Genomic DNA, 22991 nt, shown 5'->3' with positions numbered 1-22991 from the left:
ATTCAAATCGAATCTGAGACCAAAAGTTTTTTGCCCAAAAAAAAAGTAAGGCTAACCCCTTTGTGTTTTTGGCGAAAATTTTCGCGATCTGGAAAAGTGCTGGAATTAATTCTTTCATGCACTATTCCGACGTAATTTTGCGAGAGAAATCGATTGGGCGCAGTCCCAACACGCTGCGAGCAACGAATCAAAAATTACAGGCATAAAACTAGAACCTGTGTTTTCCACATTTTTTGGATGGTCGTCTTTACGTCGTCACTTCTCTCCTGTTGGTCCCACGCTGTTTTTGCTACGTTTTCTGAGTTCTTGGGGGTCCAATTAGTCAGGAAAGGGTCATCTAAATCAAATCTGAGACCAAAAGTTTTTTGCCCAAAAAAAAAGTAAGGCTAACCCCTTTGTGTTTTTGGCGAAAATTTTCGCGATTTTGAAAAGTGCTGGAATTAATTCTTTCATGCACTATTCCGACGTAATTTTGCGAGAGAAATCGATTGTGCGCAGTCCCAACACGCTGCGAGCAACGAATCAAAAGTTACAGTCAAAAAACGAGAACCCGTGTTTTCGACATTTTTCAGCAGGTGGTTTTTGGCTCGCCATTTCTCTCCTGTCGATCCCACGCTATTTTCGCTGCGTTTTCTGAGTTCCTGAGGGTCCAATGAGTCAGAAAAGGGTCATTCAAATCGAATCTGAGACCAAAAGTTTTTTGCCCAAAAAATGGAGAAAAAGTAAGGCTAACCACTTTGCATTTTTGGCGGAAATTTTCGCAATTTCCAAAAGTGCTGGAATAAATTCTTTCTGGCACTATCGCTACGTAATTTTGCGAGAGAAATCGACTGGGCGCAGTCTCAATACGCTGCGATTAACGCATCAAAAGTTACAGCCAAAAAACGAGAACCTTTTTTCAAGACATTCTTCAGCAGGTCCTTTTTCCTTCGTAACTTCTCTCCTGTTGATCCCACGCTCCTTTGGCTGCGTTTTCTGAGTTCCTGAGGGTCCAATTAGTCAGATAAGGGTCATTTGAATCGAATCTGAGACGAAAAGTTTTTTGCCCAAAAAAAAAGTAAGGCTAACCCCTTTGTGTTTTTGGCGAAAATTTTCGCGATTTTGAAAAGAGCTGGAATAAATTCTTTCTGGCACTATTCCAACGTAATTTCGCGAGAGAAATCGATTGAGCGCAGTCTCAATACGCTGCGATCAACGCATCAAAAGTTATAGCCAAAAAACGAGACCCTGTGTTTTCGACATTCTTCAGCAGGTGCTTTTTCCTTCGTAATTTCTCTCCTGTCGATCCCACGCTATTTTCGCTGCGTTTTCTGAGTTCCCGAGGGTCCAATGAGTCAGAAAAGGGTCATTCAAATCGAATCTGAGACCAAAAGTTTTTTGCCCAAAAAATAAAGTAAGGCTAACCCCTTTGTGTTTTTGGCGAAAATTTTCGCGATCTTGAAAAGTGCTGGAATTAATTCTTGCATGCGCTATTCCGACGTAATTTTGCGAGAGAAATCGATTGGGCGCAGTCTCAATACGCTGCGATCAACGCATCAAAAGTTACAGCCAAAAACGAGAACCCGTGTTCTCGACATTTTTCAGCAGGTGGTTTTTGGCTCGCCATTTCTCTCCTGTCGATCCCACGCTATTTTCGCTGCGTTTTCTGAGTTCCGGAGGGTCCGATGAGTCGGAAAAGGGTCATTCAAATCGAATCTGAGACCAAAAGTTTTTTGCCCAAAAAAAAAGTAAGGCTAACCCCTTTGTGTTTTTGGCGAAAATTTTCGCGATCTGGAAAAGTGCTGGAATTAATTCTTTCATGCACTATTCCGACGTAATTTTGCGAGAGAAATCGATTGGGCGCAGTCCCAACACGCTGCGAGCAACGAATCAAAAATTACAGGCATAAAACTAGAACCTGTGTTTTCCACATTTTTTGGATGGTCGTCTTTACGTCGTCACTTCTCTCCTGTTGGTCCCACGCTGTTTTTGCTACGTTTTCTGAGTTCTTGGGGGTCCAATTAGTCAGGAAAGGGTCATCTAAATCAAATCTGAGACCAAAAGTTTTTTGCCCAAAAAAAAAGTAAGGCTAACCCCTTTGTGTTTTTGGCGAAAATTTTCGCGATTTTGAAAAGTGCTGGAATTAATTCTTTCATGCACTATTCCGACGTAATTTTGCGAGAGAAATCGATTGTGCGCAGTCCCAACACGCTGCGAGCAACGAATCAAAAGTTACAGCCAAAAAACGAGAACCCGTGTTTTCGACATTTTTCAGCAGGTGGTTTTTGGCTCGCCATTTCTCTCCTGTCGATCCCACGCTATTTTCGCTGCGTTTTCTGAGTTCCTGAGGGTCCAATGAGTCAGAAAAGGGTCATTCAAATCGAATCTGAGACCAAAAGTTTTTTGCCCAAAAAATGGAGAAAAAGTAAGGCTAACCCCTTTGCATTTTTGGCGGAAATTTTCGCAATTTCCAAAAGTGCTGGAATAAATTCTTTCTGGCACTATCGCTACGTAATTTTGCGAGAGAAATCGACTGGGCGCAGTCTTAATACGCTGCGATTAACGCATCAAAAGTTACAGCCAAAAAACGAGAACCTTTTTTTAAGACATTCTTCAGCAGGTCCTTTTTCCTTCGTAACTTCTCTCCTGTTGATCCCACGCTCCTTTGGCTGCGTTTTCTGAGTTCCTGAGGGTCCAATGAGTCGGAAAAGGGTCATTCAAATCGAATCTGAGACCAAAAGTTTTTTGCCCAAAAAATGGAGAAAAAGTAAGGCTAACCCCTTTGCATTTTTGGCGGAAATTTTCGCAATTTCCAAAAGTGCTGGAATAAATTCTTTCTGGCACTATCGCTACGTAATTTTGCGAGAGAAATCGACTGGGCGCAGTCTCAATACGCTGCGATTAACGCATCAAAAGTTACAGCCAAAAAACGAGAACCTTTTTTCAAGACATTCTTCAGCAGGTCCTTTTTCCTTCGTAACTTCTCTCCTGTTGATCCCACGCTCCTTTGGCTGCGTTTTCTGAGTTCCTGAGGGTCCAATTAGTCAGATAAGGGTCATTTAAATCGAATCTGAGACGAAAAGTTTTTTGCCCAAAAAAAAAGTAAGGCTAACCCCTTTGTGTTTTTGGCGAAAATTTTCGCGATTTTGAAAAGAGCTGGAATAAATTCTTTCTGGCACTATTCCAACGTAATTTCGCGAGAGAAATCGATTGAGCGCAGTCTCAATACGCTGCGATCAACGCATCAAAAGTTATAGCCAAAAAACGAGACCCTGTGTTTTCGACATTCTTCAGCAGGTGCTTTTTCCTTCGTAATTTCTGTCCTGTTGATCCCACGCTATTTTCGCTATGTTTTCTGAGTTCCTGGGGGTCCAATTAGTCAGGAAAGGGTCATTCAAATCGAATCTGAGACCAAAAGTTTTTTGCCTAAAAAAAAAGTAAGGCTAACCCCTTCGCGTTTTTGGCGATAATTTTCGCGATTTTGAAAAGTGCCGGAATAAATTCTTTGATGCACTATTGCTACGTAATTCTGCAAGAGAAATAGACTGGGCGCAGTCCCAACACGCTGCGAGCAACGAATCAAAAGTTACAGGCAAAAAACCAGAACCTGTTTTTTTCACGTTTTTCAGCTGGTCATCTTTACGTCGTCACTTCTCTCGTGTTGGTCCAACGCTGTTTTTGCTACGTTTTCTGAGTTCCTGGGGGTCCAATTAGTCAAGAAAGGGTCATCCAAATCGAATCTGAGACCAAAAGTTTTTTGCCCAAAAAAAAGTAAGGCTAACCCCTTTGCATTTTTGGCGAAAATTTTCGCGATTTAGAAAAGTGCCGGAATAAATTCTTTGATGGACTATTCCGACGTAATTTTGCGAGAGGAATTGATTACACGTCATGTGTAGGCTCACTGAGCAACGAGTCAACATACTAAGAAATAACTCTACATCTACTTATGTGTTTGTTCTACGCAGTTCTACCTGTCCTTTTCGCATTTCTGAGATCAACAATAAGCTTTGTGGCACTTTATTCGTCCGATTCTTAGTGGAAAAACTTTTGGCACTCAGAACCGATAATAGACAAGGCAGAAGACCACCTTTAATATTTCCAATCGAGTGTTATCAGATCTGGAAAAACGACTAAACTTATCTCAATTATACATCGAAGTAATTCTACGCTAGAGAAAACGACAATGGACAGTCATTCGTCATTCATAATTTATTGAATCATTCGGATAATAATAATAATACCGATTAACCCCGATGAAACGGCCGTTCTTTTCCTCAATATTATCTGTTTCAGCAATATATTCACTTTCCGTCTCCCACGTCAATTATTTGGAAAAGAGACCCTCGGTAATAGATTTCAATTAATATGATACGTTAGGGAGCGTCATACATCTCCAAGTTATTCGGTGCATGCATCTTGTTTCGCAACTGCAGTACCATGTATCAATGCTGCCATGTAGAATCACACCTTATCGTCATTTTTCGAGTCGGTATGTAAGTATTTATTATATCAACGTGTTGAAAAGTGAAATTCCACTATTTTCATAGCACCCAATTTCTCTCTCCATACATATTCCAATGACTAGGTGCTAAATATATCTTCTTACGACAACGTTATAGTACAAATATGTAACTGTGTTAGTTTCTAAAAATGTCCTTAACCTAATATGAATAACAGAGCGAAGTCAATCCTCCATTCTTACGCTTATAACTGGTTGCCATTAACTAATATAGCTATGTGTAGATATCCGTGACGTTTAATCTAGATATTTTCATAGTCTTATTGTCAGAGTACCCGAAACGAACATAATCGGTTCTTAATTGAATTTTCTTTGGTCGTATTATTGCTTCTATCCAGCACTGTCTAAAATATATCTAATTTTCTTATTCTCCTATTCACTACCGCATTCACACTTGGAACAAAAATGGTTTTTCAAAAATTGTCTATTTTGTTCATTGCTATCAATTTCTCGGTCCTACCACTATGATGTATGGGACACATAGTTTAACCAATCGATATATCTTACAACAGGTCACGTACACAATTCAAGATTGAAATCTTTTCATATATGTTATTGACGCATTTGCTCGCGTCAAACCCTATGACAAGAATGAAAATGAGAGAAAATCACAAACTATTCTAACAAAGAATGTCATGGTGAAATTGCACTGTGCATATATCCATGATACTTCTGAAATGAGATTTCAGTCATTCACAACAAAATATTTATCAAGAAACGTCACTCATTGGCACATCCCGTCGTAATTCCTTGGCATAATAGTCAGACGAACTCCGTTTCTGTTCACAAGTACGAGCTCGGAAACAAGTCGAAGCTGTTCCTCATCCTCTACGGCCCGTACTTCGAACGCCTTGAGGACCGACAAAATGAAAACCTTCACTTCCATCTGCGCAAATTTCCATCCTATACAATTCCGTGAACCGGCACTGAACGGGACGAACGTAAACGGCTGCGGCTTAGCATTTTGAGATAAGAAACGCTCTGGATAGAATACTTCTGGTCGTGGAAAATGACGTGGATCTCGATGAAGGATGTACGTGTTAACTAGAACCGTAGAACCTGTTGGGACTTCCGTTTTCACTGCAATACAGATGTAACAAATATAAATCAACTCTGTAGTGGCAAGAAGCTTCTTCTCACAAAAGAGTGATGTTTGGGAAAAGACCTCAAAACTGCAAACTTAGAAAGTTTATAGATCTCCGTCAGCCCGAATTTGGCAGAATAAATATCTCGAAGTAGGTTGACCAAAAATCGAGTTATAGCTTACAAAGTAAAAAATTGGTCTTTGACCATTATAAAGTAATAAGCTGTAAGTCGTACGTACTTATTTTGATGGGGCTGTATATCTGTCTCGCTATGAGAGGCACAGCTGGATAGAGTCTCCAGGATTCTTTCATGCAAGCATCGAGAAACTCGAGTTTTTTCAGACCGTCCATGGTGATTTCGTTGCATCCAATAACGCTTCGATATTCTTGTAGTATTTTTTTCTGCAAATCAATAATCAGCGTCGTAAAACGGTTTTGTGAAATCCCGTATGATTGATGATACTGAAATAATGAACAGTACTCGATGCTCACCTGATACTTCGGATGTCTTCCGAGGGCGTAAAGGATCCAGGATACGCTGGTGGCAACAGTGTCGTGTCCAGCAAACATGAATGTGTTCACCTCTTCGCGGATGTCTTCGTCGGTCAGAAGGGTATTTCCACACTGTGATACTTCGAGGAGATGATCGAGCAGGGCTTGTCTTTTCCTTGGCGTCTCGTTGAAGTTACCATCGTGCTTCAATTTCCACTCCGCCTTTCTTTCAGCTATCACCTGCGAGCGGTCCAAAAATGTACGTAACATAAATCATAAATATATATCCTCACTTGAACGAACGTCAAGGCGTAAAGAACGACATCTAATCATGTGTTTTCTTTTCTCATACCTTGTTGGTGAAATTGTGAATCACTTCCAATGCAGCCTGCTGTTCGGTTGCCCACGAAGTTCTGTTGAATAGAATATCAGGATGGGCCCAGAACGTGATGAACCTTTTCTGAACGATCGATGTCATCCTGAAAGGGCGATATTATCATTTTTATACCATCAATTTCCATTCATCGATTTGCACGATACTCAATATCATCGGTAGGGTTATTTCTTAGAAATTTCCGATGCGCGATATAACTTGGGGCATATCCGCCTGCACTTATGCAATTCAGCATATATTTTGTGTCCTGAATTGCATAAATTCAAGTGAATTCACCTTTGTTAAATTATGCATGGTACATTTCCACGAAATAACTTGATATACTTCTATACATATACAGGGTTCGACTCACTTGTCAACTGCCAGTACATATTCGTTTCCACAGTTCGTTTGAGCGTTCATGTGATATCCCATGGCAGTGTCTGTAAGATACAAACAAAAAGGATCCTTCATTTCAATTCTAAACGGAGAATCGATGCCTATCGATAACAGAAGATAAACTTGTAGCTCCTGAATACAAGTTGAACAATTTTTCAGCGAACTTCAGATCATTGTCATACTTTTTGCCACCATCAGTCAAATCATCAGTTCCGCAAACAAAATGGTGTATATGTAGCAGTAAACTATTTTTCAAATTGTACAAGTACCAATAACTCGATAGAAAAAAAACAGTAAAATCTATTACGAATAACACAGAAAAAAATACAATTCCGAAGACGTGACTGATTCTGAATACAGACAAAGACGACCTGCCTGAAGTAAAAATACCACAATGGCTACCCTGATGACTACAACTCGCCGGTGGGGGTCGAGCGATTCGGTCGAATCAATCGCTAATCGATACAGAGATCCTGGAACTGGGCAAATCTCTATAAACTGGAACTCGGAAATAGAAGTAAGCGATGTAATGGAAAAATGTACTTCTACACCTCGGCGAGATCATAAAAATGGGAACAGTTCACACCTAGAAAGGCCCACAATAACAACCTTACTTGTCGCCTTTTGCAGCAGACGATCGGGTCTCACGATCAGCAGTGTAAGAGGAGTACGAGGAATTTGTTCACAAGAATTTCCCGAATGACTTTTCTTGCCACTCCAAAGTGCAGGAAGCTCAAACAAGAAGCGCGAAATCTAGATGCGAACGGGGTGAGTATCACTCGTGATTGGTTAAAAGTGGAACTTCATCGGCGCTGGAACCGCCTTGTAACTTGGATTTGAATAAATCAGGTAAAGAGGTCGGCGCTCCTTTACGAGATAACCGAAAGGACCAACAGACTTGCGCAGCCAAAAACAACCGCGAGTAAGGCAGATCGGTGCCAAATCGAGGCATCGCGTGCTTCGCTTCCAGCGGCTCGTACCCATTCAAGAATCAGTGAACGTTTCAGCGAGCTTTCAAGACCCAAGACCTTTTACGTGCCGACTGCACAGCCTCCGGGTTACATCGCTCCGAGTGCTCTGAGGGCAGTTGGTGAGTGGGAGAAAACACAGTAGTATAATAGTCGAAAATGAACTCGGCAGAGGCCTTCGCGATTTTCTGGGGCTTCCTATATGACGATTCATTTTTCCATTTTTACAGCCACCCAGAGAATACTTGAATTGGCGACACCACGGAAAACAAGAACGCTACGTCCTGCTAGAAGGCACGCGGTCGTTTATGCACCCTGTAGTTCCAGGATCAGTTACTTGGCCAGGCCGAAACACTCGGTGGTCGGCAAAGAAGTCCAGAAAAATTTTTTGAAACGGAGCATGCCAACCCAGATTCAACCTCCTCCATGGTACTACTACTTGATGAGATCGAGATTGAACATTGTGCTTCTCGATATTAAAACGCAAAAATAAAATCGAATGAAACATTCAGAAGTAGTAGGATGAACGATGGTGATTAAGCATTGCGTACTCTGAATGCAATTTCTCTATCTGGGTACACAAAAAAAAAGGTGGCAGAAAGCGGTAAAGGTTAAGACAGCCTTTATCGTTGAATCATGTAACGCACATGCATGTATAGCCAGCTCAATCGAGCAGCTTACGAAATAATCGATCCTTGACTCGGTTTGTAATTTACTAAGAAAAAATAATAATTGCAATTCGTTGCCGAAAACGTGTCACGTGTGAACACGTGATTTTAACGCACCAGGTTACATTTGCCATTGCGATTGAGGTTGAACCACGATAACAAAACGCTGTAACCTTGGGCGCGAATGATCGAATTTTTCACAGGTCAATTCGAGAAAAATGTTACGCATCGTGCGACGGTATAAATTGAGAAAATAAACAAGACCGTGGCGTAGGAAATTGAGACGGAGATGTGAAAGGAAATTTGCAAATTCTGAAGCCTTACGATAAAAATTCTGAATTTCAGGGATGTTCCCGGTACTCGTTTATGGCGGGAATTGGGATACTCAGCAAACGTGATTAGAAGGTGCCAGGAAGAGCGTAAAAAGGACAAAAACCGGAGTAAGAGGGTACGGAGATTTCGAAAGGAGCGGATGTCCCCCGAACCCTCGAAATCTGACGCCAGCGTTTTGTCCCTCACAGTTAGAAGGGATTCAAGGAAATCCCTTCGAACGAGGAGGAAAAAAGTCCGGTTAAACAAAAGCAGGAGGAAAAATAGGCAGATTTTAAGAGCATCTCGCGACCGGTGAAATTAGGAAAAACGCATCAATCAATCTCGTTATTTGCGGTTAGAGTGAAAAGTCGTTTCTTACCACATGCAAACGTTGTATAATTTGTAAACTGATCGTCGGAATGAATTTTTGTGCACTCGTAGCTTTCGCTCCACTTTTACTTTTCGTCATATTGGTTTCACGACTTACTTACCGCATATCACATCGAGGGCAGCAAGTTTAGCGTAGGGAACAACGTCGAATTCTGGTTTTCCAATCTCGGCTCTGAGTCGGGAGACGAGGACGTTGGCTTCTCGGATTGAACTGCCAAGATACTTCTCTATCACACCATTGTGGAAGCTCGAGGTCAAAAGTTTCCTTCGGGCATGCCATTTTTCACCTGAGTTTAAACGAACAAATGAGAAGAAGAAGAAAAAACGGGCTAAACTTAGCAAACTCGAAGCTAAAATCGTCAAAAAAGTTGGGTATGTACGTGATGTCCAGGTATTCTAAATATCTCCGTCCAATTCTCCTTACGCATATAGGTATATCCCGGTTTCTGGCAACAAGCCAACAGAGTTTAACGAACTTAAATTATCCATCATCAGTTCGGGAGCAGTAACAAGCCGCACCGGCAGAAAAGCAAATTACTAACAAAAATTCCTACGCTATAATAATATTGCGATGCCAATTTGAGATGGGTCAGATTTTGCGGCTTCGACGCTTCATCTGCGGCATTTAAGCGAGTGATAAAAGTTTACTTTTCCTTAAAATAATAATTTTCCGTAAAAACTGAATCAATGCCGAAGTTTCATGTCAAAATCAAGACTGCTTACAAAGTTAACGGAACGAATATTCTGACGTTTTGAACCTCACGTCTTAAGCGTATTAATAAACCGACCAAGATTTAACGGCAATGATTTCAATCATGGAATATTCCACATTAACTTTACTTCAGCGTTTTCAAATTTCCAGCCAGATCTATTTTCCACTTATTCATTTCCAAACCAACGCAATACTTCGTATATGTACGTCAGCTGGCGCCAATTCGAACGTTACTATTGAAAGAAAAAAATTTAGAAGACAAAAAGGAAAGTAGCCGCGGACTGGCGCCAACTCGCCAAAAATATCTTGTACATAACAATTAAAGCATGAAAGGCATAAAAAAAAAACAGAATGGCAAAAAAACATTCTTCAACAACTTTCGAAGGCGGCGATCACTTTTTTGCTTTCGTTTTAGTTTGCTCGCAATTCTTTGTTTCGTTTCACATATAGGTTCTATCTTCTGTTTCCTTATTGGATTGAAAATAAAAATCCGGCGGTAAAAGCAACTTAGAACGCACCGATTCTACACCGTCCTGATTGAAAAATAATTTGCGAACAGTGAGCTGAATAAAGTGTCGAATAATTGCGGATAGCGACTTACCGTCACTGGTGACGAGGCCAGTGCCCAGCCAATCGCTGAGGTACCGATACTCGATGCTTTTATCGATGTGTACAGTGCTGCTTAGTATGGGCTGAACGGATTCTACCCGATAAAGCCATATGAACGGCCGCATGCCGACCCAAACCAGAAAAATATCTCCATATTTTTCGCTCCATGACAACAGCTTGCGAAAGAAGTCTGAAAAACGAAAAATCGAAAGAAACATTAATCGTTTGAAATTTTACAGGATATGAAACAAGTGACCAAGAGGATTAAAATGGAATTCAAAAAGGATTGTTAAGATCGTTGGTCGAGTTTTAAAAACTGTCGAAAGAGGAAAAAAAAAAAAAGAACGAAAGAAAGCCAAATAAACTTAAAATGTACGAAGGACTGCTGGCCTTGGCAACACATCATCGCACAAGAAGTTGATAAAATTTACTTTCATGTCGCGGATCGTACGAGTTTTCGTTGGGAAAAACAAACAGTTTTTACTTTTTACAAAAAGAATTGGCGTCAGGGGAAATATTGAAGTTGATTTTTAAAAAAATGTAGACGGGCGTTTTCGAGACATGCTTTAAATACATGTAACTCATTTAACGATGTCAACGTTCTGCATTGTGAAGACGACTTATAGATAAAATGCTGCATGTTTGCCCGGACGCCTGCACCCATACCGCTGGAAAAAACTTTTGCGCAATTTCGCGTATACTTATATCAGTTTTCAAGTAAAACCCGATTATCTTTGACCTATAATTTAATATACCTACCCGTCGCGTCGCATAAAATTATAAGTACGTGATTAGTGGACGATAGTGAGCTGATTTATTTGGATTTATGAATCTGAAAAATGCAGAGGACTCGCGATTAAAGATGACGAAAATAAACAATCAGTGATATCGAAGCGAGAAGTGCATTGACCGCGGTTATAGCTCGTACGTATAACATATAAGGAGTGCATGAAACTACGTAAATAGCAAATCGACGCAGCAAGGAATGCGAGAAAAATTCGAGGAGAGATAATTTTTAAAAGCAAACAGTCACGTCGACGCGTGTGTGCAATAATCTACCTGTCTGTGCGAAAAGTCGTCGGCCTCGGTATAACGACTGTACATACCTACCTATATACATAGAATTCTCGGCGATGCATGACAGAGGCAGTAACCTTCGACATGCGATTTCTGCACGGCGGCCTCGAGGAGCGGCGAGATGCGCCCGAAGGACGCCGCTGCAGAAAATAAATAAAGAAAGAAGGAAAGAAAGAAGGAAGGAAAGAAAGAATAAAAAAGATCCCAATCTCCAGGCGGGAGAGAAACGACCCAATTCTTATATAATTCCGAATCCTGTATGAATGTCCTATTGTCATAAACGAGGTCGCAGAAAAATGCTGCGACGCGTAAAGTAAACGACGAGAAAAGAAGGGGCGATTCTCCGTTTACACATTTTTTTTTTCACCATAGGCATATTTATAAATAAATTCGAAAATGCAATTCGATTGCAATTATTCCGTTGATACAGAAGGAGACCAAAGTCTCGTCAATAATCGTCGGAATTAATATCTGCCAAGTGCCATTTTAATGTTGATTAGGTATACCGTACCTACAAGCTTTATTACTCAATCGCAACTCTCTTCTACAGCGAACTCAGCGGACTCGATCAGGCAAGTGCAGCATATTTCATTAAACAAATTAGTGTCAACGTTAAACGCCTCTTGAATCCGACTCCTGACTTAACTGTGCAACGTCTGCACGCGCTGCTGTAGCGACGAATTGAGATCACCGCATACGCAGAGCTCGGAACTCATCTAAGGCACCTCGCATCTCAATGAAACGATTCAGTTTTAACGGTATTAATCGTATAGAAAATTTTTCAAGCCTCGGCAGAGGTGCGAAATAGAAAATAACTTAAACAGCATCGTTGACTTGTTGTTTCTATGGTGTATACCGGGAGTTTTCCGTGAAACTCACCGCTCGCCGCCAGCGGATAGGCAACCGAACACGCTTCCGCACTCGGCGCATTCGTAACCCAACTCCGATTGCCTATCCGCAGGCGTTGTGCGTTGAGTTTCACGGAAAACTTCCGGCGCAAAGAATTCGCATTCCAGATCTGGAGCCACGTCAGCTGCCGAAAATAATGCCCGGGGTATCGCGCAATGTGGGAAATATTACGCAACGTGGAGTATGCAGAAAAATTATGCAGAGAATGAGAGCGTGCAAATTTAGAGTACGGAGTGAAAACGGCGAATCGCGGTTCGCGACTCGTGTATTGGGAATAAATTGCCCTGAATTAATTCAACTTGCGATTAATTTGGGTCACGGGGTGATAGGACACGCCGCATGTATCACGCGTGCAAGTGAACCCGTCTTGCCGAGGAGACCCAAGTGCAGCAGATGCAGGACGGTACAAAATTATTATATACCCCAGACGCTAGCTTCTCATTGCTCCATTGCACACAATACCCGTGCAAGACCCACTTTCCACGCGCTGAAATAGACCGGGGAATTTTTATTACCGTTCATGCAATAAAAACCGCGTGGAATTTGTTCGTCGGGAAACGTGCAGCAGGCGTTGTCGAACTTTAGGTGAAGACAATTAATCGAGAAAAATCAGGACGCACATGTGGCCATTAATATACGAAAGATTTTAACCAAGTTTTTTACACATTTCAAAATCAACATTCCTGCGAGTATCGGCAAACGCTTTTTTTACTGTCCATCAAATTATACACGTATGTAGTGTTACTCGCAGATTTCATGAGAAATTTGATAGAATATAAGAAATATCCGAAAATATTCTCGTGAATTTCAAGCGTTTCTCTACATAATGCACGACACGTATTTACCTTCGATTCATTCTATTCGTAGGATAACCTTCAAACAACTCCATTTGCTTCCTCGGTACACGGAAAAAAAAATTCTGTTCGGCGAGCTGTATTCTACAGCTCCAGTAACTATACGCACTCTACGGTCTATCTTGTAGTTACAGCAACTATATATTAGTCAGCTCTGATAGCTGCAAGTTGTTCAGCTCTCACAGCTGAATGGTTTTGCTCTAAGAGCTGTAAGTTGCGCTGTGCTCTGGTGCGTTGACATATTTCATAACCTTAAAATTTCATGAGTATGATTTCAATACAGTTGATAGATAATTGTTTAAATACTCCATTCAAATATGTAAATGACACTGAATAAATAATGATAATAATGATGAAAAATAATACTAATAGCAATATAATTGTACTATTTAATAATAAGCGCTGTGAGCGGAGCCGAAAAATTCTGGTCTAGCTCTTCGAACGAAGCTGTTTAGCTGAGAGAGCTGAACAACGTACAGCTATGACAGCTGACTAACAGTCAGTTATACGAACCATGCAGTGCTCTTCCAATAACAGAACGTTTAGTTCGACGAACTGTTTACAAGTAACTATCTAATATTTAGTTCCACGAGCTGAATTTTTTTTTCCGTGTACTCCATCATGCAGGCCTGGTCGTTGAATTTGCAATTGAATTCCGACCCCAAGATTTGGACGTTCTCTTTGCGTAGGTATACACATCCGGTGAATAAAGAATTTGTTAAAATAATCCTACGATCCCTAGTTATATCCGAGGAGCAGTAGTTGCACAACAGTGTGCGACTATCGCCTGATTCATGCGCGATCTATAGATCGATTTTCGCAAGGAACCCCGTCACGCTCTTTGCCTGCTTGTGAAATTTGAGGGATTTTTTTCCTACTTTTTCTTTTTTTTTGTCCCCTTGCAATTCCGCCAAACCGAGAGTACCGATCGCGATGCCAACTGCCCAAATTCCTGCACGTGCCGACGATTAATATTTATTCCCGCCGGCGGTAACGAGGCGTATTAAGAGTCGGTAGTTTGACCCGTTGCTGTGGATGCGGAGACGAAAGGAACTCATTGTAATAAAATTATGCGATCATTTCCTGAATTCCGAGCAATCGCTGATTTCAAAGAGTCTCGGTGTTGCGAGAACGCTGAGCGAGCTAAACGTATGACGAGATTCTCGTAATTACCGTCCATCGTGCAACGGGTAATCTAATCGGCTCACAGCCTTCCTTATTATTACATACATGATACTGCACGCACATGCACTGACCGTAATTACGTATACACTTGTCGATACGTCGCGTTACATAATTTTGCACACAATATAATGCACCAACACCCGTATCTATATCGTTATGTCACGTTCAGTGTAAAAACACCCAGACATGATTTGACGACGTGCGGAGTACAAATTTTAAAAGCGCACTTTAGAGAATCCGCGCTTCTCTCTTAGACAGGCTTTTTAGATTCGAGATTTTGTTTTCTTTTTTTTTTCTTGTTATTTGCAATCCCTTGATAGGCGCGAAAACTTGATTTTTATTACCTTCCGCAAAATGCAAGATAGCCCGCAATATAAATGCGAAAGTAATTTCAACGATTCACGACAATTGGTTCTGGAAAATAACTCTTAAAGAACGTAAACCCATTGCCTAGGCAATATGAATCCTTAGAGGAATTATCAACAGATCGTCAATAATTCAAATTTCGAACAGTTCCGACTTCAATGTTTCGACTCTGCGTGTATCTTTCCACGTACACACATGATATACAGATATAAATATCTATACCTATGTATATAGGTAGATTCTCATATCTTGAGATAGCCACGTGTGTGTCAGTGACATAAGACGACATCGTTATAAAAATAGCTATATATATGTGTGTAACATACCTACTAATCACACCAATGCAACCAATGAAATTCGGCATAAATATGTGTATATATATATATATATATAAATAAATTATTCGATAATATTATAATATACTCGGCAATTATCGCTCGTTTTACAGTCACTGCTGCTGTTGCTGCTGCTGCTGCAAGGCCGACGAGATACTTTGATGGCACGCGTGGGGGCGCGAAGCTATAATATTGTAGATACATACATTCGTCTGGTATGTACATTGCATACGTGATCCGCTAAAAGGTAATCTATAAATATATGTATAATGGTGAGACGCGAGGCGGTAATCAAGTTTCTCTCCCGCGGTGCAGCAGCATCGTTTAGCTGCCTTAATTAATGCATACTGTTGATATTTCAATTACTAATTCGATTTCAAGATAAAAATATATCTACGGTTTTTCCTTCTTCCTTTGTCGTATTTTTTCTCTCTCTTTCCGATTGGCATTTTTTTCATTTCGTACTATCAACGACACTTATTGGTACGATTAATTATCGTCATCCCTGGGTAAGTAATTCATATTCATTATGGAGAGATAATGAGCTCCTTCTTTACGTAAAAATAGAAAGAAAAGTAACGACGAAGTTAAACGAAATTGTTGGTTAAGCTGATAATCGAGCCCTTTCCACCATCTACCTCGTTTTGCGCATTTGTTCCATCTAGTCGGTCAAATATAACGATAAATAATCAACCAACGTACGAGGATTACATTGTCTTCTACGTTGATCATATTATGCGATTTCACGCATTTCATACTAGAATTGATATTGTTTCTTCTGAAAAGAAATCCTTTTTCCCAATTCTTGACAATAACAATAATCGACGCAATCTCCACTTTTATTTATTGCCCGTAAAGTACGAATGTAGGAAATTTTATCTTGAGAGTAAAAATGATTTTCTCACCTTCTTGAGGACAGTTGAGTTGAAATGCGTTACCGATGAATGGAAGAGCCGGCGGCGACGGTACGTTACGAAGCGCATAGACGAACCTTCCTCTACGTACTAAGATCAGTAAAGAAACTACGAGGACTACGAAGCTGAGAAAAATTGTTACCGGCGTGACGCCACCTCCCACCAATGATCCGGCTATCGACATCGCGTCTGTTGTAGTCTATAGTCTATTATATCGGGATAGTGTGGACGAAAACGCTTCGCGTCAAATTCGATTTTTCTTTATTTTACTTTCCGCAAATTAAATTACGATCTTTTCATGTTTAGGTTTTATTTACTTTTTTGTACCGTTATAAAAAAGTATTCGCGTTTTTCACCAAGATTTTTTTTTCTGCCTTTCCCGGTTCTTCCTCCCCTTCTTCTTCTCCTTCTTCTTACGAGTTATTACGTATTTACAATTTTCGTCCGTTATGCGTTAAACTTTAAATGACGTTACATTGATTGCGATTACAGATACCGAGCTGCACAGCAATTGTTTCACGCAGAATGTATACATAGTACAACACTTCGTACGTAATAAATCGTAGACGCGCACATTTATATCTATACGTGAAATAATATCGTAATATATCCACGTGCGAATGTTTATTTTGATTTTGCTCTTTAAGTTGTTTTTAATTCAATTTTCTTCCTCTTCGTTTTTATATCCTGCGATTCTTCCGTCACGTGAATAGGGTTATTTATAATTGTCGTACACGATAATGGAATTTATGTTTTTCAATTCATCTCCAGTAAATGTTCAGTCTTTTTAAATTGTGCAGAAAATCGCGCTGAGTGCTTGGAAATAAATAAAATAAAAAAAAAAAGATGAACAAGTAAAACGGTAACAACCTATCGATTTGTAAATGCAGCACGACGATTCGTGATCATACGTTATATCGATGCGTACGAGTGAATTTTGTTGAACATTTAGTGAAACAATTGTAAAATGACGGATTAAAAATGCTTTTCGTGAAAATGCAAAACACCTCATCCGGTCATCCTATTCATTTTCTCTTCTCTTCTTCTCCCAATTCTTCTTCTTATAATCGGCGAACACACGTGTTATATCTTCTTGCAAACATACAGAATCGAATAGTAAAGAGATAACGAAGTAACGACATAAGCGAGTAATGACGCGTCGACGAGGTCTGCGAAATCGAACCGTTGTTAAAATTTGTTTGAAATATGGGTGTTTTCTTGTTGTATTTTCTTCCTCTTACGCCCGCAATACAATTACAGCGTCACTTTGAGTTTGTTTCACGCGCGGCTCTGTCATTCAAGAGAGAGAGAAACTTGCTCGTCGCATGAAGAAGGAGTGGTCACTCAGAGCGAAAGACTCTCCCTTATATACCTACCAGCAACCACCGGCTGCTCTGGCTCTGGCCAACCGACTACATACTACCACCACTACCACTACCGCTTCTTCCACCACCGGCGTGTGTATAAGTATATCACGTATGTCGCATAGGTACAGTGCATACGGCGCATAAATGCATTGCCCGATCCGTGTACGGTGGACCAGCGTAAATATCCATGGTAAATATTTATTTATTCCTCCATACGTGTAACATTATATTTCTATGCATCACGGTTTATATTTAATTACAACGTACGGGTGTTTCTGGCAACATCCGTCGATCGATACAATTACGGGGATAATTGATTGCGATTTGCCAATTATCTCATTACCGGTTAAACATCCTTCAAATTATCATACGACTTTTTGAAAAATATTTTTCTCTTCTTTTCCTCTCATTAATATTCAACGTGAAAATTTAAGCGCGTGTTGAACAACCTCAGAAGAGAGAGAAAGAGAGATAGCGAGGAGATGGAGAGCAAACGTGGATTACACACGTGTAGGTTACACGCGCTGTGTTGTGCCTGATCGTTACGTAAGGCATCTGTGTGACCCATGTAAATATAAGCGCAATCTTACGCACATATACATGTACATATACATCCCTGTCTCTCTCTCTCTCTCTCTCTCGCTCTCAATAGAGAGTTTATAATAAGAGCGGAAGCCCCTCTCGCGATCCTCTCGACTCTCCATCTCACGGCATGTCAGTTACTATAATGCAACTATGTACGTGTGTGTGCGAACATCTGTACTCACGTTTTGCATACCGCAAAGCTGCAGCGATGCAACTGCAGCGTTGTGTGCATGCCTCCTCACACATGTGCAATGTGCCCTTGCCGCAAACTCGGTGAATCCGTGATGAACTTATCGTGCGGTTTGGTTCGTATACACCGCACAGTTGGTTTCTCTGTAGACGGTAGAAAAAAAAAAATACACGATGATTCTGTATTTACTATTGGCAATTTTTCTTTATACAAAAATTCCATTCGATTTATTTGTACTCACATACCGTTAGATTCTTGCAGAGGGATCGTACACAGAATACGCGTATGATAAGATTCTGATTATTCTTTGATGCATTTTTAATCGGAACAACCGATTAAACAACAGAATAATAAAAAATCATACATATATTTCGATAACTTTCTAACGACATCGGGCAATTGGCATGTACAACTTGGGTTAATTGCGCAAAGAAAAGTAGGAAGAGAAAAATATTGGTTAACAAAAGTGCAACCGTCTCGTCAGTGACAACGAACATTTACGGGAATTCCTCGATGATATAAAGAAAACAGCTCGTGTCTCGCCTCGTGGCTCAAGGCGAATATTCTCAGCGTGTGTCTGCTGAACGTAGAAAATATGTAATAGACACGAAACATGCATACACAGTATCCCGAGAGAGCCGCCTTTTGCGGATGTAACGGGGTCGAAAAAATCTCGGCGTCCTAGACGTCCGAAGTCCTTGCGTCGCATAAAATTACAAACAACAAGAACAAGACAGAGAACGAGAGAGAAAGAGAGAGAGAGAGAGAGAGAGGGAGAGAAAGAAACGAACGAGGAAGAGGCGAGTCGAGATGGTGACCTTGACCCCATGATCCTTAGAAGTAAACGCGAGCGGCGCGAGTAAACTCCTATCTACTAGGCCTCGGCGACACGTGCAGCGCGGATACGTCGATCCCATTGACTCGCGCCGCTCTTCTCGTTGCCCAAATTTCATTCGTCCCGTCTGCCTTAAGAAGGGGGGGGGAAGGGCGGGAGGGATCAAGACGCCGCCGAGACACGTGGTGTACTCGCGGCCCCGCCGAGCCTCCTCTTCTCCGAATATCGTAGGAGTAGGTAGATGTGTACACATGTACGTGCGTCGATACGTGACTAAGAAATAGCTGAGGAGACGCGGGACACCTCCGGAATCTCGGGAATCCTTTTACTGCAAATTACACGCCCGTATGTTTACTAATTTGTTGGTAGTTTAAAAAGTACGTCCGGCGTTTGGGGTGAACATTATGATAATATGTTCTGTACGTGTACGTTGAAAGTGGAAGGTGAACGATATCCGTTTTGAGGATCGTTGAAATGATCGCTAATAGACAAATCGGGGTATTTCGTACCTGCGTATACGTGATATTTTATTATATTCTCGCGATGGAAATGAAAACACCGTTTTACCATAATATAACTCATTGTCGGTAATTTTCGAGGGCTCCGCCAATGATTTCGTAACGATCTGGAATGTCGCATAATATCGACCATTTTTTCATTTCTTTTTATTTCGTTAATTTTTCTCTTCTCTTTTTTTCCCTCCATTCTTGCAGCGCATATTTCCAGATTTAGCCCAGGTGCGTAATAAGCTACGTAACTCGTATCGTATGCATACGCGTCTTGCGTAATACCGACGGCCTGTTCAGGTTGCACTTCTTCCCCAAATTCTGTATTCTCGCGTGCATTATATTGTGTAAGATTAATAATATACCTGGGCAATATAATACGCGTAATTGATACCTTGCAATAACAGGTAGATAATTTCCGATTCCTCGCGTATTCGATCTCACCGGTGTAGGCATAAATTTTTAATCATTTAATTTTACCATCGGACATTCGCTGATTCAACTTGATGCAATAATAGGTTGACAAAGTTCCCGGAGTGTGCGGTAATCGATTTTTACCGCAAAGAGATTTATAAAGAAAAAAGGTATAAGAAATTAATTGAACGCGGACGATAGTCGAAAGATCAACGTGAATCAGTCAAAACTTGAGAACCTTTCGACTACTGAAACGTGGAAGAAAGAGACAAAAGGAACAAACATCCGATGTCCGAAAATTCGTGCGATACGGAAAAAAAAATTAATGATCAAATTTTAAACACCCCGCTGCATAATTTACCGTGAGAAACATCGTGACTGTCGTAAATGGATTCCGAGTCATTGAAAGGATCGCAAAAATTCCTTGAGCACCGAAAGCCCGCAGGACAAAATCCTTGAGAACACGTGTATTGAAATGCATGGTAGACAAAAATGAGGGGTTATTTTGGTCCTCGTCCTCGTGTAATATTATGTATATAACAACAACAACAACAATAATAATGATAATAGTAATAATAATCACTTTAATACAAATTCTGACAGGGGAAAAGTAGGAGCTGCTGACCTTCAAAAGATGAAGGTTTTCGCCTTTTCCAATAATAACAACAACAGCAATAATACGTAGGTGCATAATCTGTACAATGCATAACGGCGCACCGCAGAGCGAGCGTCGTATCGTATTTTCGAATTACCCGCCAACGAAATTCGAAAAGCCGTTGATCCTTCGCGCCGGGGGAATCGCAGCAGCCTCGAATCCGGATCACGTCGAGGTCTATTAAAAAGATATACCCTTTGTCCAAAAATTTCGCTCCTCGTGCTGTGGGGAAATCAACCGTCGAAATTCCGATCCGTCAACGTCCGTCCAGTCGACTTTTTCATCGTTCAACACTTTACATTCGGAGATGACGTAAATATTTTATTATAATCGCGGCTCATCGGACGATATTTAAATTGAGAGAAAATTAAAAGTAGAAGAAAAGACAAAATTTTCGCATAATTCACGTGCAGCGGCTGCCTTATTTCACGTCGCGCGAAAATTCGTGAAAATGCATTGCAAAAACGGACTGAACCTTGCCGGATACGGTTTGATACCTAAAATATATGCAGACGCTGGCATAGAAACTCTGTACGCATTTTTAGAAATCGAATGTCGCTTCGTTGGTACCGAGCCAGACAACATAATATATTAAGATGGCGTTTCGACAAATTCTATTCAACTATTCGAATTTGCAAATAAAATACAATATCCGTTAGTTTGAAGGCACAGAGATTTTGGCGGACGGCCTTTTTCCATCAAACTTACGCGTACATTGATATATACTCCGCAAAATAATGAGCGGATTGCAATTATTTATAACGTGTATGTTGTAACTTTCGATAATGGGAGTCTTCGCGTCGAACCTGCACGGTGTTATCCAAGCTTATAGGTCACGAAAATGGGATTTCTGGGTAAACGATCACTGCGTCAATAAATTATTACAACGCGATTACAATACACGCTCATGATAGGCGAATCGGAAAAAAAAACACGAGGCACGAGTAGCCGCGGCCGGTGAATTATTACAATATACGTATACGAGCGCGTGATTGTCTCTTGTGCATTATATGGGGCACGTGCAGCGTATGTAACCTACGTACGTATAGGTATAATACACGTACGAATCAACGATTGCAGGGCACTTGAACTGTGTCGTTTTTCTGTATATAATGCAGGAACTGGGATGAAAGAAAGAGGATAAAATGACGAAAGAACGCGTACAATCAAAGTTGAATGAAAATAAGGAAAGAACAATGCTTGCCAGAAGCTCTCCCTTGCTGTGCTAATTTTTACTCCGTTTCTTTCATCTTCTCTTTCTCATCTTATTTGCGTTCAATTATTACACTGCTGCAGCATTTTGCATGCACGTTTATAATACGTCATATTGTCAAGCGCGTTATATTATCTCTCTGGATATCGTCCTTCGGTTTTATTAAACTGCAGCTTCTGCAGCTTCTTTTCATTGCAATTCGCATCACTGTGTGCAGCATTACGGATTAACATAAAATTACAGTTTCAGAGACGGAAAATTTTTGGAGTTTACTCCTTAAGAAACGATTTGAGTTATAGGGCCCGGTACGGAAATTATATGAGGAGTAAAATCAAGTGTAAGACGAAAACTTGAGGCGTTATAGAAAGAGACAAACATATATATTGAACGTGCAAAAGAATGAGATGGAATACATTACACAGCGTATCCTATACTCGGGGTCCCCTCTTTGTGCGGTGCTTCGTAGTCTCACTGCATAGTTCATTACCTCTGGTCCGAGAGTTGAATGTGTGCGAATGTTTTTCCTTGTGTTGTGTGCATGCGTATGAATTTATAAGACGTGACGTTATCACGTCAAAATATTTGAAAATATGGAAGAAATTGATTTAGATGATAACGAAGAGGAATCCGAAAAACACATGGATGCGGTTAATTGGTAAGCTTATCGTTTATATTTATGAATAATATACATTTCAAATACGAACCACTAGATCTTTTATTTAGTGTTTTTATTATTTTTGATTGATTGATTTAATATATTTTATATTTATATATTATTTTCATTACTTATATTAACCCTTAGCGGCACACATTTTTCCTTACTTACCATCGACTTGAATTTTGTACTCCAGGGTTTTTGGGGTCACTGATTACGAATCTGCACTCAAAATTTGAAAATTCAAAATGGCGGATTCAATGCGGCGGACCAAACGTGCAAAAACTCGTTTGACCAGAGCGAAAATTGGTACTCGGGGATTTTCAGGGTCGCTGATTACGAATCCGCACTCAAAAGTTGGAAATTCAGGATGGCGGATCCGATATGGCGGACCAAAACGCAAAAAGTCGTTTGACGAAAGCGAA

General features: G+C 40.6%; 1 protein-coding gene across 2 annotated transcripts; it reads right to left on the bottom strand.

Annotated features, from left to right (window-relative positions):
• Positions 1 to 4173: 4173 nt before the first annotated feature.
• On the bottom strand, positions 4174 to 18359 carry LOC107220740 (cytochrome P450 4c3). 2 transcript variants are annotated; one of them, XM_046741017.1, is made up of 8 exons: positions 18281 to 18359; positions 10499 to 10696; positions 9287 to 9472; positions 6822 to 6891; positions 6428 to 6554; positions 6076 to 6315; positions 5823 to 5985; positions 4174 to 5578 (listed from the first exon to the last, which is right to left on the bottom strand). In XM_046741017.1, the coding sequence occupies exons 1-8, from the start codon at positions 18342 to 18344 to the stop codon at positions 5223 to 5225; spliced, it is 1404 nt and encodes a 467-aa protein (XP_046596973.1). In that variant the 5' UTR covers positions 18345 to 18359; the 3' UTR covers positions 4174 to 5222. The 2 variants fall into 2 exon arrangements, with proteins under 2 accessions (XP_046596973.1, XP_015514938.1); XM_015659452.2 differs by lacking the exon at positions 18281 to 18359 and adding an exon at positions 16138 to 17137.
• Between the last annotated feature and the right edge of the window lie 4632 nt (positions 18360 to 22991).

This window comes from Neodiprion lecontei, chromosome 5 (genome assembly GCF_021901455.1).
Source record: "Neodiprion lecontei isolate iyNeoLeco1 chromosome 5, iyNeoLeco1.1, whole genome shotgun sequence".
Classification (NCBI taxonomy): Eukaryota; Metazoa; Arthropoda; class Insecta; order Hymenoptera; family Diprionidae; genus Neodiprion; species Neodiprion lecontei.
Note: the sequence above shows the minus strand (reverse complement) of the source record. Positions and strands in the feature narration are given on the sequence as shown.

What these genes read in the sequence shown, in the direction of transcription:
- LOC107220740 (XM_015659452.2), bottom strand. Translation starts at nt 16,330, where the DNA reads ATGTCGATAGCCGGATCATTGGTGGGAGGTGGCGTCACGCCGGTAACA. An exon ending in TGGCCTCGTCACCAGTGACG is followed by an intron (nt 9,473 to 10,498) that starts GTAAGTCGCTAT and finishes GTTTAAACTCAG; the next exon opens with GTGAAAAATGGCATGCCCGA. An exon ending in TGCCCTCGATGTGATATGCG is followed by an intron (nt 6,892 to 9,286) that starts GTAAGTAAGTCG and finishes TGTATCTTACAG; the next exon opens with ACACTGCCATGGGATATCAC.